This window comes from Lithobates pipiens, unplaced genomic scaffold (assembly GCF_037356315.1).
Source record: "Lithobates pipiens isolate NorthernLeopardFrog02 unplaced genomic scaffold, aLitPip1_a1.2 Scaffold_25, whole genome shotgun sequence".
NCBI lineage: Eukaryota > Metazoa > Chordata > Amphibia > Anura > Ranidae > Lithobates > Lithobates pipiens.
The window spans coordinates 82,316,341-82,332,314 of NW_027507787.1; the positions used below are offsets into that span (position 1 = coordinate 82,316,341).

General features: G+C 38.1%; 1 protein-coding gene across 2 annotated transcripts in view; it reads left to right on the forward strand.

The window, feature by feature from the left end:
* LDB3 (LIM domain binding 3) overlaps positions 1-15,974 on the forward strand; it is a 163,550-nt gene that overhangs the window by 23,567 nt on the left and 124,009 nt on the right. For both annotated transcript variants that reach the window (XM_077454606.1, XM_077454607.1), the window contains exon 2: positions 5,288-5,415. In XM_077454606.1, coding sequence (XP_077310732.1) covers positions 5,288-5,415 — 128 coding nt within the window. The remainder of the gene's footprint in view (positions 1-5,287; positions 5,416-15,974) is intronic.

Genomic DNA, 15,974 nt, shown 5'->3' on the forward strand with positions numbered 1-15,974 from the left:
TACATATAACCTAACAAATCTTTACTTTTAAGCTCAATTTCACTTTAAGATAGACAGAGCCAGGTACTTAACATTATCAGAAAGAAACCAGCAATGGTACCCCCAGTGCTTGTCCCTAGACAGAGTAATTTAAAATGTCCTTCATAGTTCATTACTATTTGTTATTACTGGTAACTAACACACTAACATATTTAATATTTTTACGATTACAGGAAAAAGTATGGCCAAAGCTCCTTTTGCCATACTTCTCCTGTGGGTTAGAAGAGTGCACCTATTCTCACACTCCTGTGGCCCAGATTCAGCTGACAGTGGGCTAAAGCCAGCTGTCGGCTGACATCACAGACTCTCCAAGGATCCCAACAATAATATCGGAATTTGCCTAGATGCATGACCGGCAGTTGGCTCAGCCTCTCAGCACACCGCTGACAGAAGAGCCAGCCACTCCTGCTCCCTCCACAGCCCAGCACTCCAGTGAGTGCTGCAGAAACAGCTCCTTGCTCACTAAAGACCAAAGACTAAGCAATCAGTGGTGTTTGATCACTCAGTTCTCAGTGTAGAGACAGTGGGGGACAGCTGCAACAGTACAAATGTTTAAAAATTTTAAAACCCACACTTCTCTTAATTGCGGGTATATGTCTAACGATATATTGTCAGCATGGTGGATTTGTCACAGTTGTGGCAGAGAACTCTGCCAGATGGTGACCTTTTTACCATAACCTTTGAAGAATAATTTAAATGCATATGTGCTACCTTGTAAAGATGCATTCTACAGGTTTCTGGTTACCCACTTAAATGTGACATAAATGCCAAGAATGGTCGGGCACCATTTATGTACTGCATAGACCACAGGTTTAGAAAACCTGACCATGTACTACAGATTTCATATAGAGTGTTAATCCTTAACACTCATTAACTCTCTATCATTTGGCTAGGAGTAAAGACTTCTCACGACATAAAATACTCCAACAAAGATTTTTCTTTGTCACATAAGCGATTTTGAATAACTTGCAATCTACAATCTGTACTTGACGCTCAGGACTTGCCATTTAACTTTGTGTCTAATAATATCAACAACATGTAAAGGTCTATTGAAGTTTTTTAGCTAAGGAAACAAATATTTGTTTAAACATGTCTGACATATTGGGATTGATTTGCTAAAGGATGAGGACAGATGGCTCAGTAAAGCCTTTTTCACTTTTGAATATTCAATTACATGTAGAAAAATCAAATTTAGACTTTCCCTTGCATGACTACAAAACTGAAATCAACAGCTTATGTGCTTCAGTAGTGGAGTGCCCATTTACTCACCATGCTCAGATGAAGGCTCAGACCCCTTTAACTTCATTTCCCACAAGTCCCTAGGTTCCTGGACGCACTAAAAGACCATAAGTTACTCAGGTTCCAATGCTCAGCCACTCAAAGAGACTACCCCTGATGAAGCATAGATAGCTGGGCAAGTTACCTGCAGCAAGGTGAGAAGCCCTCCACTGTCAGAACTGGAATGTGGGCAACCAAGCAGGATCCTAATAGGATGAAGCTTCTCCAGAAAATCCAGCAACTGTGGGAAGCACGTTCCTGATTGCTAGCAAAGTACTCCAGTTCCAGTGGTGTGGTCCTTTGCCCTTGGGCCTTTTGCCCTCTGGCTGTTTGCCTGTGTCAAAAAAGCTTCATTAGGAGGAATGTTGTTTATGGGAATAAATGCAACTAATGCCACGTACAAACGATCAGACTTTGACGGACTCGAGTCCAGTCGAAAAATCCGATCGTCTGTGTGATAGTCCAGTGGACTAAAACCGACGCAAGGGCAGCTATTGGCTACTGGCTATGAACTTCCTTATCCTACGTCATCGCGTTCAAATACATCAGACTTTTGGAGTGATTGTGTGTGGCCAAGTCCATTCGTACTAGCATACACATGAATGGATTTCTCGGTCTGGCGGAGTTCCGGTGGAAAAATTTAAAACATGTTCTATTTCTAAAGTCCGCCAGATTTTTGGCAAGCAAAGGTCCGATGGAGCCCACACAAGATCGAATTGTCCGACTGACTCGTTCCGTCGGACCTTTGCTGTCAAAAAGTCCGGTCATGTGTACGCGGCATTAGAGAGACTATGCTTTGTAGCCTCAAGTTATCCTTATTTAGCTACAGAGACGATGCTGTGAAGAGTCCATGCTTGAGAACATTTATATTCTAATTTGTATTATTTTGCAGTGTACACAAGCTCTATGCCATCCTGAACATGATTCATCTTATTATATACGTTGTTATTATTATAACTTTATACCTGTTTAGTAAATTGCAAGCTACAGTTACTCCCTGTCTGATCATTTGGCCAGTTACCTACTCTGTGTAAGGTTAAAGCAGACCTTTTGTGAAAAGGGGAGGTCTGCTTAGATGACATCCCTCAGAACTCACCATCCAGCTTTTCAGGGAGGTGCGGGTTACAGCACCATGCCTCAATGATGCATACTGGGGGAGTTGAGAACTCAAAATCCCACATACACTATGCTGGATGCATTCTCACAGGATTTCAAACATCTACGTTTCCCAGCATGCAGCAGTGAGGCATGGTGATGTCAGGTAAGTCTTTTTTTTTCCTTCTAAGCTGTATTCAACTCTAGTACTAGTGCACCTTATTTTGGTCAAATTCCCAACATAATTGACAATGACAGGCAGTGATTTAACACGTTCTGGTAGTAACAAAGCTTGCCTGCCCCTTTTTACCTTTCCCGCTAGCCAGTTACAGTGGTGGGCCAACATGAGTGTGTTGGAGTGGGAGGTAGTTGCAATATCTGACAGTACCTGAAAGTGTCAGAGCTTGGCTCTTCAGAATAGCCTGCGATTCAGTTATAACAGCAAGATCTAATGGCGCATACACACAAGCGGATTTTCTGTCAGAAAAATCTTGGATGGTTTTTCATACAGGAATTCCGCTCAAGCTTGGCTTGCATACACATGGTCAGACAAAAGTTTGCTGAACTTTCGAACGTCAAGAATGCGGTGACATACAACACTACGACAAGCCGAGAAAATGACGTTCAATGCTTCCGTGCATGCGTCAAATTGTTTCCGAGCATGCGTAGGAATTTTGCACGTCAAAATTGCTGCACACGATCTGAATTTCCGATTGGATCTTTTTCCGACCGAAAAATTGAGAACATGCTCTCAATTTTTTGCTGGCTGGAATTCGGCCAGGAAAGTCTGATGGAGCATACACATGGTCGCATTTTCCGACCAAAAGCTCTTATCGGTCTTTTGCTGGCCGAATTTCCAATCTTGTGTACGTGGCATTAAAGGCTGCTGCAGGTATGTATTATACCTGAACCAACTTCTTTGTCAAGGAGTCTCTCTTGGTGCTAACCAGTTTTATACCACAAAACCGTGCACACATTTTTTGCGTTGTGGCACACTGTTAGGCAGCCCATAAAAACTGAAGGCTGCAATGCATTTCAAGCACGAAAAAAATAGGTGCTGTCTGCATTTTTCACAGTGCTGCTTAGCACACTGGACACCATGCCATATCTTGCTCAGAGATGCGTTGCAACATAATTGGGCCCTTAGATACCAGCATAGCAGGCATCAGACAAGTGTTTTTCTTCCTTGTATGCATACAGCAATCATTTTATCATTGAAACAGCCTCAAATTGCTTTCCTGCGAAGCAATTCTTGTAGCCTTATGTTAAATACTTGATATAAAGGCACAGACATCTGCCATTTTGCGCTTATCCCCTATCCTCCTATACATATTGAGAACATTGTGCTTATGGACAAAGCAAGCTGTAATAATCTCCTAGACAGTAGTTGTCACATTGCAGACATATAATAGGGAAATTATCATATGGGCATATCACTACATTACATGCAAAGCAAACTCATCCTACACAATAAGCAAAAAACTGTGATTCTCCCACACGCTTCAGACAACACATACCACAAAAAATATAAAATTATAAATTGCTTTCGTACTGTAACTATGACTACTGTGTGTTCTCTGACTATGTCTTGTGTTTTCTGTATATTTTTATATTGTTTGTTCCCTATGTGCTGTATGACTGTGTTTATGTGTTCTGTCTGTTTCAACTCTATGTGATCTCCCTGTCTGTCTTCCAGTTGCATGTTTTTTATTTATGTGTACTATTTCTCTGTGTTTTCTGAATGTGTATTTCTTGCTTGTCGGCATGCTCTGCTTGCTTGTTCTCTGTTACGTGTGCTCTAAATGCATGCTCTGACCACGTGTTCTTTAACTGTGTGATATGCTATGTCTGTGGGAGAAGACTTCATGCGATCTGTCTGTTATGTGTTCTCTTTGTGTATTTTGACTGTATGCTGTGACTGTGCATATTATGTGTGCTCTGATTGTGTGCGTGTATTCCATGTGTGTATTTTGACTGTCTTTGCTCTGACTGTGCGTAATATGTGTGCTCTTGTTGTGTGTGTGTTTTGTCTGTGTGTATGTTGACTGTGTATGCTCTGACTGTGCATAATATGTGTGCTCTGATTGTGTGTGTGTGTATTCCCTGTGTGTATTTTGACTGTTTATGCTCTGACTATGCATATATATGTGTGCTCTGATTGCGTATGTGTTTTCTGTGTGTATTCTGATCGCATGCTCTGACTGTGCATATTATGTGTGCTCTGATTGTATATGTGTTCTCAATGTGTAATCTCTATCCTTGTTCTGGGTCAAGCACACAAAGTACTAGAACAAATGGACCAGCATGACAGACAAGGAACTAGTGTTTTTAGATAAGGATGTTGCCTAACCTGCCAAAAATTGCCAACTCTGGTGATTTGTCTAATGTCTATATGTAGAATTTAATTTGTTTGCTAGATAGATAGATAAAATTCACCCCTGTAAAATTCTATCTTAATCACATGGTTATGTAATGTTATGTTATGCATAGTATTACTGGTGTGTTTTTTTTAATGCAGTTATGAAGCATTTAGCATTATAGAAAATTGTAGAACACAATCTGGGAGTGAGATGCTTGGAAAGATCCTTTTGACTGCTATGAGGCAATAATAGATCTCTGAGTCACAGTATCCTTCCATGGAAGGTATTTGGTTACATACCTTTTATGGACCCTGCTCAGCTGGGATATCTGTATCTGCATTATACCTCTCTTCTATTCTTAGTGGCACTTCAAGCCGAGTGAACAGGCAAGATTACAATAACCTTATAAATGTGTGAAGCACACTCTTTTTTTCCCCTCTTCTGCGTTCTTGCCTTTCTCTTTCTAATCTGACCTTGGTGAAAACGCTTATATTGTCTGTTTTTATTTTTCTCAGAGCCTTTTAGTGGCTGTGCTAAAAGTTGGGAAAAAATGGCTTACAATGTATCCCTCGCTGGACCAGGGCCGTGGGGATTCCGGCTGCAAGGAGGAAAGGACTTTAACATGCCCTTGACCATCTCCAGAGTAAGTGCAAAGAGGCGACAAGCCAATACTGTTTAGTGCTTAGATCACCTTGAACAAATTGTGTGCGTGTGTATGTGTGTGATAGAAATGCATGATATTCCGCAGAGTGAGAAGTATCAGAGTTGGAGAAAATTCAAGGGATATTTGTGAAAAGTGTTGAATTGTACCAACTAGTTGTAAAGGTTCCAAATTAATCTGCTTAACTCTGTGCTGCCTAGTAATCTTGATTTTAAAAACTGTGTATTCATTGTAAAATGGTTTGCTGCAGACTTTTGAATGAATAAGAATATTCCAAAAATATTGAATGTGTGAAAAGTGTTCATTCAAACACAGAAAACAAATGCAGAGTAATACTTAGCAGTAGATTACATGCTATAGTGAACAGCTTAAGGCCATTATAATGTAATGGATATGATTACTGTTTGTTTTGCTTGCAATGTGTTGATTTGATGAGAAATGGCACGCTGTTCTACCCAGCCATTTTTTATGTTGTCACCTCTAGCCTCAGTGTACTGTGCTATATAAAATATAAAATTACTTTTTTATATTGTTTTGGGACCCTTAAATGTGTTGGAAATGCTTGATTTGATTATGACAAACTAAAGGAATCCAAAAATGTACTCTGGGACCCCATTAGGCTCTCAAGCCCTGGGCTGTGTATCTAAGACTTAAGCTGGATACACACTATGCAACTTTTGTTGTTCGATTTCCTTTAGATTTACCTTCAATTATGTAGTGCAAGGGCCTGCCTGATTGCATACAAATTGCAAGTGTTTAGGTTTTACCTCATATTATATGATTTTGGTAAATCTAAAAGGAAAAAAAAAAAAATTGTATAGTGTGTATCCAGCTTTAGGTCACTTGATAAAGGCCTTTTTTAAGTATGAGAGTGGGATAGGAGAACAAAATTTGGTTCATCGAAGATAGCAATGTTCCTTTTCATAAAAGGCAGACAGAATCTACATCAGCTTGATATAGGTTACAATGGGGATAGCTGAATCCAGCATTTTCTGTAAGGGAGCATTGCTACTCACATTTTTGTGACAAGGGAGAGCTCAGGGAAAACCCATCCTAAGCTTATGTTCAGTTATTAGCTCACCATGAAGATTGAAGCCTATGATGTTCAATTTAAAAAAAAATGCAGTATGCACACCACTTTTCTGATGCCACCCAGTCGGATTTTTAATCAGATGTGATGACAGATCTGACATGCACCTCACTTCAAATGCTGGGACAGCGAGTTCAATCTGTTTCTTTAATTATTTGCCTCCTTTTTGCTTTTTTTTGCTTAACATAGCTTAGAGATTCTCAAGGGCACAAAAAATTCTTCAAATATGGAATACTGAAGATGTTCATCACATATAATTGATTTTTTATTGCTCATTCCTTAACTTATACATGTATAAATTATCACTAGTTTTTCTTAGATTGGTGCAATGGTGACCTACTTTATGCCCTGTACATATGATCCGAAAATCGGACGAAAAATACCGCTTTCGATGCGTTCATACGGTAATCCGGTTGTTAGTACAGAGCTTTGGAGAGTCGATCACGTCAGTTCATCCAATATTTTATTGGACATGCATGAAAATGCTTCTCGTACGATACCAGATTGTACGTTTTTTGTTTAATCAGTACAGTTGTCATCCAAAAATACAATACCAATGCACTACATCACATGACATCACTTCGGATTTTTTATTCTGTCATATGAGAATTTTCATAACTTTAGTAAACTCTTCAGGTTCGATATACGACTAGCATGCAAAAAAACAAAAAAAAAAAACAATTTTTGAATTGTGTGTATGGGGGTATTAGGATACAGATAGACATGAGATAAAGTTTGCAGCTAGATCTGGAGATGATTTCATAGCTATAGACAGATCCTAACCTTGCCAGCTGGACACTTCAGTCAAAGCAGTTGATTGGGCATACTAGAAAACCTGTCTCAAACAATATTGTTTCCCTATGAGATGAGTAGCAGTGGTGCCATCTGCCACCGCCAATCATCTCTTCCTGTGAGGAAATTTGTTTTAAAACAAGTCAAACTGGTAAATTAGTAAAGTACAATTTATTTTTGCTTTTCCTGAATATATCATGCAGATTTGTGTAGTTTGCTGAGAATCATACAATTCATTAGACTTTATTGCCTGGATTTTTAAGATACATGGTACAGATCTACATTCACATATTAGAGAGAATCAAGAGAAAAAAATCATGATTTTACAGTTGTCCTGATTCTGCCATTACTAAGTATTTCCTCCCATCTACAGAAGAGCAGACAGAGAACTGCCATGTTTGTGCATCCACCAACCAACCTTGTTGGTCAAGTCAGATCTTGCATGTGCATGTGACCACTCTTGAAGATCTATGTGCATTTTTAACTCAAGCAGTCCTTTTTTACTTAGTGATGTGTAGATGGAAAATACAGTTCTATAAAGGAACTTTATTTTAATTAATATTTGGAGTTAAAAAGGTCAAAAGTAATTTTTTTGCTAACAAGCAATAAAAGCAATATTAATGTGGCCTAAAAATAGATTTAAATATATAGTAGCAGTGCAGGTCTTGAAAAAAGTGATATTCTTTTTAAAACTGCGTAAATGATTGTATTAGAGCTAAATTCTCCCTTGTAATTAATAGAAATTACAGTTTGTGTATGGTTTGTATGTAGTGTCCTTTGAGACCTAAAGTATATCTAGCCAAAACTTTTCAGTTGATTTGAATAGAGAAGGTAAGGTTTAAGGCTGGCTATACGCAGGTTGAATCTGCTGAACCAGCCTAGATTCAAATCGTTAATGGGCAGGCTGAATGCACCAAGCTGATCGAGCAATCAACCTGAGTAAAACCAGCCTATCTGATTCTCTTTTGATTATCGCTAGCGCCTACTATAGCCGCTAGCGATAATCGCTGTCTTGAGCAGGCCATACATGGTGTGAATTTCTTTACTGCATCCATGGTTTGCATGATTCCCCCATCAACACAGACAGTGCTGACAGGGGAATCCCTCCTGCCAAGCAATTGTCTACTCCTGGCGGTGGGCAGGGGAAGCCGTTCTGCTTGGAAAATATTGCAAATTTCTTTCCTGCAATACGTGGTTGCAGGAAAGAAATGTGCACCATGTATGGCCTGCCTAATACTAAAGTCAGCTTATTGTTTTTCTGTCTTTGTCCCATATAGGAAATTTATCTTCACTTGTTGTTTGAGAAATGTAACAGGAAGTTAGAGGGAATCACCAAACGTAAGGGGACTTCCCTCTTAGAACAAGAGTGCCAATTGTGATTTCCGTTTACCTCTTGTTCTAGGGACAGTGCTAACATTTTGGATTTCCCTCACTTTGGTCGGCAGCAAAAATAAAAGGGGTTAAATATTTAGCCTAGAAGTAGACTTTAATTAAGTTACTAGAATTGCTAAAAACAAAACAAAAAAACCTCAAAACAATAGAGTACATTTAAATGTATATACTCTGTCGTTGTGTGACATCTTGAAGACCGAAAAGGCATTCACAATGTTTTAATTAATAAAACTTTTTTTTTTATGTAATTGCCACTCAACCCCCTCAATGGTCCAGTGTCCTCAGTCCTAACAATACATATTACTCAAGAAAAAAAAGCTCTCTCTTATGTACTTCTACAGAACAATCAAAAAGGATTTTTGAAGTTATATGATTAAGTTCTAAAAAAAAAGACTGGAACTTACTTCCCATAACAGGAGTGTTTATTCATATTATAAATCAAAAATGCATACCAAGGTAACCTAAATCATGCTAAACAGCCAAATCCTTAATTCTATGAAATTCACAGAGACACATTTTATCTATCAATACATTCCTAGACTGTCACAAAATTCAAAGAGACTTTCTTTCAATAGGTAATATTTGTCAAAAGCTCCAACTCCATGAGTCCACCAGTGTCCTTTAAAAAGGATACAGAAGACGACGTATTCCTTTGCACAAAATGGGGTAGATTTACTAGAACTGCAGAGTGCAAAAAATCTAGTGCAACTCTGCATAGAAATCCAATCCACTTCCAGTTTTTTCATTTTTTTTTGTCAAAGCTTAATTGAATTGAAGCTGAAGTTAGAAGCTGATTGGCTACCATGCAAAGCTGCAAAGTTTGCATAAGTGGTAATTTATTGTATATTTTGTGATACAGTATTTACTTGAGTCCAAGGGAAACCCTTTTCTTCTGCTTCTTTTAAAGATAAAGACCGGACATTGGTGGGCTCCCAGAGCTGACTCCATTGATTTTGACAAAAAATACCCATTGAAAGAGAGTATATTAGAATTTTATGGCAGACAATGCATATATTGATACATATATTGTGACTCTGTGCATTCCATAGAACCAGGCATCCAGCTCAGAAATGTGTTAAGCTACCATGGTATGTGATTTAGTAGTAGACCTTTCATGGGATGTAAACTCCAATCAGTACTTTGTTAAACACCTTGCAATACTTTTGAGTGGTGCATAGAAGTCTACAAGTCAGGGCTTTTTTTCTCAAGTGATATACTGTACTTTTTACATTTAGTATAAATGTGATGCAGACCATTTCTGAATCTAAGATTACCCCACTTTAAATAACCTTTTGTTTGTTCCAGGACACATTTTAGGTCCTAAACTTTATGAGCTTGTAATTTATTATTAGTGACTATTTACCTTTTTCTACATAAAATACACTTTTACTGGTATTTTATATATATTATCATATATTATCATATATTTTATATATATTATCATTATATTAACCAAAAAGAAAAATGTGTATTACTAGATTACATATATTAATTTTTCTTCTTCACTATCCTCAATATCATTTTGACAAAGAAACATGGTGTTCACACTATCGTATTGATTTGCCCGCACATAGCAAATTATCCTCAGGACAGGTAGAGGACACATGGCACATGCTTACTTCTAAGCTGAGGTCCATTGTCTGGTTTCTATGACCAGTAAGATTTAATGACACCTATACATGCTCATATTACTGCCAAAAATTACACAGTGTTAAGTATCCCCATGATACTTTAATAGCAGATTCATTTTGGTATGTAATAGTTTATAAGCATCTGCTAGAATTAGTAGTGGTCATTGTGGCTGGCAAATTGAGCAAGCAAGCATACATATACAGTAAATAGGTATCCCATGTACTGTATATTCCATGTGCATAGCACTTACCTGGTGCACTACAATAGGGCAAAAAAATAGAGCAGTGTGTAGCAAAATGCCAAAAAAGGACCTTCAGAATCTGTAAAAGCCTACAAAATCCTAAGACGCATTAAAATAAAATGCCTTTCATGACAAGGTTGTCATTTGTGAGCAAACCAAAACTACTTTTCTTAGTACAGAATGGAATTATTAAATGTTTTAAATGAGTTAAATTATTTTTAGACTCAATTCCAGATTTAGAGTGCCTTAAAAAAGTATTCATACCCCTTGACATTTTCCACTTTTTGTGATGTTACAAACAAAAAACGTGAATGTATTTTATTGGGATTGTATGTGATAGACCAACACAAAGTGTTACATAATTGTGAAGTGGAAGGAAAATTATAAATGGTTTTCAAAATGTTTTACAAATATGTGAAAAGTGTGGCATGCATTTGTATTCAGCCTCCCTGAGTCAACACTTTGTAGAAGCACCTTTATCTACAATTACAGCTGCAAGTCTTTTTGAGTATGTCTCTACCAGCTTTGCACATCTAGAGAGGGAAATTTTTGGCCATTCTTCTTTTCAAAATAGCTCAGGCTCTGTCAGATTGGATGAAGAGTGTTTGTGAACATCTTCTGGACTTTGACTGGGCCATTCTAACACATGAATATGCTTTGATCTAAACCATTCCAATGTAGCTCTGTTTAGGGTCGTTGTCCTGCTGGAAGGTGAACCTCCACCCCATTCTAAAGTATTTTAGCAAACTTTCTTTACTTGAAGATTGCCCTGTATTTGGTTCTGTCCATCTTCCCATCAACTCTGACCAGCTTCCTGTCCCTGCTGAAGAAAAGCATCCCCACAACATCATGCTGCCACCACCGCGTTTCACAGTGGGGATGGTGTGTTCAGGGTGATGTAGAGTGCTAGTTCTCTGTCACATTTAGCAATTTGGTTTTAGGCCTAGAGCATATACAGTAAAAAATAAAAACAAACAAAAGATAACATACTGTAGTGTACCTGTTTTTAGATGTGGCAGCTGCATTCATTGTCCTTTTTTCAGGCTAAGTAAATTTTTAGCAAGTACAGAATACTACCTGTTGATCCTCAAATAATCCTCAGATCACAAAAACAATGTTATCAGCTTTTCCAACAATCTTCTATGAACCTAAATAAACTATCCCCTCTATGTAATGTAAATGAGGAGAGAAGGTGTTTGCATGCCATATCAAGAGATCAGGCTAGGGTGACAACACTGGTCTTCCATAAATACAGTAAGTGAGCCACAACAATAGGATGTGTGGAAAAAAAACATTAAAAAAAGGAAACAAATGCAGCCACCACATCTAAGGACTGATAAGCTACAATATATTATTTTTTTGTTTTCTGGGCTTAGTAAAAATTCAACTGTGCTACAACTTTTTCCCCAGGCTCAGCCACTGACATCACAGTATTTTCAAAAAGCTTCAGAGTAGCAAGTATTGAATCTTATTGTGCTTACCTGACCTCATGAATGGTACAACTTTCCTTTTAACTAAGATATAGTTTGAAAATTGCTACGGCCTTGATAAAGTCACAACTACATAAAAATGCCACAAAGCTCCACCTGTTTACATAAAACTGTATAAAAAGCTTCAATAAATGTCAACTGTAAAATTTCACAACTTTCAGGAGCCATGAATCATTATGTCATGCGGGAGGTTTAATTACTTGGAGTGCATTCATGCAGCTAACAAGCTTAGGTTCTACTTGTAATTATGAGGAAATGTGATTGGCAAGATTTTCCTAATTTTCTGTAATGTAATACCCTGTGTTTAGCATTGTTATTTAAAAAACACTTGTGCATCGCATACAATTTGGTAATAAGCTTATGAAGGACTTTTAAACTATTATGGGACATTAAATCCCACTTGACACCACAGTATGCCTGATTTTTAATAAACAATATTTCAGAAAAATAAATTACATTATTTATCATGGGTAGCAGAAAGCTTGAGAAAAAGCTTAATAACCTCACTGGGACAGGCCATTAAGGTTTTATTTGGGTTGTTCTGCATGCTTATACTCTAAACAACACTTGTTGGGTAATCTCCTAAAAGCATTCCATATTGCTAGTAGAGAATGTTGGAACAAATTACCCCCAGCCAGACAGTAAGCCAGCCCAGTCCAAAGCATTGGTCTCAGTGGTGTCGTGTCATCAATTGGAAAAAGCAAACAGTTTAATCTGGAGCAGAATGGCAATGTATGCAACGGAGCTGAATTTGCACCATATGCATTATTTTATAAGACAGTCTCACATTAAATAAAATAAAATCATTAGTGAACATATCTGATTGACATTATTGGATCTCTTACATCCTCGAGTACAAACTATCAGCAGCCCTTAACTGGCTTCATGAATAGAAAAATTGCATTCAAGAAATATGAACGAACTCTGCACTTGGTTGAGCATTTCCTGGATAACAATCAATTGTTATCCAGGAAAGTTTTCTAAGCTATTGCTAGACGTGCCAGGCTTCACAAGTTTGTTGCACAAGTTCAAGTCCACATTGTATGACTCCAGATCATCTTTCTTTGCAAACATTCTGCAAGTCTGCTGAAGATTCTGGTTCAGTTGTGTTGTGCAATAGTCATCCCACCACAGGGGTCACTGTGACTTGCAGAGCTCTTGCATTAGACTCACCACTGCAACTTTGCTCTTGCTAGAGACTTGGCATAATGCAAATTTGCTACAAATGTCAACTAGAACTTGTGCTTCAGTTGCTCTGCAAGTGTATAAGTAGCCAGTAAAAAAGGGGAAGCAAGTTAACAAGACTTCCAATTCACAACTGCCACAAAATTTGTGGCAGTTGTGAATCCTTTCTATCTGGGCTGGCACCAGAGTGTGAAAATGCTGTCATATATTCAAGGTGCTCTGGATGTGGTATTGTAAAGATGTTCAAGGGAACCCCATGAAAAACAGCGTGCCCCCCCCCCCCCAAAGAAAGAAAATCCATGCCAGACTTATCTGAGCATGCAGGCTGGCTAAGAATGGCTGACCCTGAATTATACCAGGTCACATGTCCCCATAGAACCCCCCAATAAAGCACCTTGTCCCCACATCCCTGGTATAGCAGTTGTGACGGTCTATGGGGAGAGGGGAGGTATCGTGATCTGAAATGTTTAAAATAAGTCGTCCTACATAAATGAGTAATGGGTACTATGCACCCCTGGTTATTTGTTTGCCACTCATACAACCAGTCATTCATTTTAAAGCTGCTAAACTGCAGGCAGACATGGAAAGTTCCCACACTATGAAACGCATCCTGGGAGCTCAAACATAGAATGCTCCAATATGCAAATGCTAAATTCAGGAACATGAGTTGTTTATCCCTGTCTGTAAGGCCTGATTCACACCTATGCAATTTTAGTGCTTTTTGCATTTTGCAGATTTGCACTACAGTCCATTTAACATGGCTTCCTATGGAATACGTTCTGTAGTGCGACTCTGCAAAATGCACTAAAAATGCATAGGTGTGAATCAGGCCTAAGTGGGTGTGGGACACTGGCACTATATTAACACATAGTAAATTGCAATATGTTTTCTAAATTAATTAATTGTTCCTGCTAAGCATGATCAAGTGGCAGTCAGGACTGGCACCTGGAAGCAGTCATGATCTCAGTCTGTAGGCTTCTTATTGTTAATATTAATTTATTTTACATAATGTTTATTTCTAATATATGCAAAACTAACTTGGTGAGTTTTGGATTTTAATTCTAAAAATGTGTTTTTGTGTACAGTGTGATCTAAAATTATACTGAGAGATGTGAACAGATGCAGAAAGTTTTAAGCTTAGTTTAATATACTGCCCTTTTTCTGTATCTCTTTGAAGTCCTGTTGTCTCCTAATTATAGATGCACAGGATTAGACTAGGTTCAGGTGATTAAAGAAGCTGTAGGAGGTCCCAGGACGGTCAGTGCAGGAGGTCATAGTCAATCAAACAGTGACAGGTGATGGACCATTTGTGTGTCCCAGTCAGAGGCAGCATTGTCCCTTCTTTTCTCCATCTATAAATAAACCTTGCAAGATGATTCTGGTGATCTAACTGTCAAGTTATCACAGACACAATCTGATAATCCTGGGTCAGAGAGTAACCTGACAGTGCAGTTGTGGAATATTTTTTTTAGATCCTGGGAGTGACATTAAAATACTTTAAAAGTGGTTTTGTCCTTCTGAACTTTTTTTCTTAACTGAAATCGGATTTAAATTAGCGTAGCACTAAGTTTTTCATACATACAAATCTAGCCAAACAAATTAGATTTCTACTTACTTACTTTTATATTACTGTTTTGTTGCAAAACTAAATAAATATATCTCTCCAATATTGAATGTGCATTTCCCACCTTTCATAAAATGTTTGTTATTCTTATACCTGATTTCTAATGCTCCCTGAGTAATGCTCCCTGAAAATTACTGTGTGTGCAAATAAGGCCATTCAACAAAAACAGACTTTTGAGTATTTATGTTCTTTACATGGAAGATCTGTAAATCTGACAGTAAACCATCAGAATTCCCCTCAAACATTTGTACAGAAATACTGAGAAATCATTCATAAGAGCCTAACTTTGTTCATAAACCCTAAAATATTGTCCAGACTTGCTACTTAAATTGAATCCCAGAAAAATGAAACAGGTTTATTTTGCGCATAGAAGATGCACAATACAATAGGTATGATTTTTTTTCTTGAATGAAAGACACAATCACAGCTAGAATTTTATTTATTTGAGAACAATTTTCCAATCTGCTCCTCTTCACTGCTGCCTGTTCAAAAAGGACACTAGGGGGTTGATTTAATAAAGGCAAATCCACTTTGCACTACAAGTGTACTTGGAAGTGCAGTCACTGTAGATCTGAGGAGGACATGCAAGGGAAAAAAAAAAAAAAAAGCATTTTTGCTTATACATATTTGGATAAAATTAGCAGAGCTTTCACTCATTTAAGATCTTCCCCTCTACAGTGACTGCACTTCTAAATGCACTTGTAGTGCACTTGTAGTGCAAAGTGGATTTGCCTTTAATAAATCAACCCCCAGGACTCCTTAAACATCACTATTAGCCTGCTAATTCTCAAATGATGTCAGGGGTAAGCCATTAATGGGAGCAGGCTTTGTGTGAGGCAGAGGCACTGTTTGGTTACTTAGAGATAGGCAACCTGTTGTTTGGCCTGCCTCTAAGTGGTTTTAGTACTCCTTTTGGATTGGCAGCAGCATTGGGGAGTGGGTCAGGAAGGTAAACTTCTATAGTGAGGTAAAGCCTAGCACACATGGGCCGAATATCAGGCAGCATCAGCCAGTTCAATAGAAATCATCCGACATTCGGCCTGTGTGTACTGAAGCCAATCTGACAGAAGTAGCATGACCGTAAAAGGTCTCTCA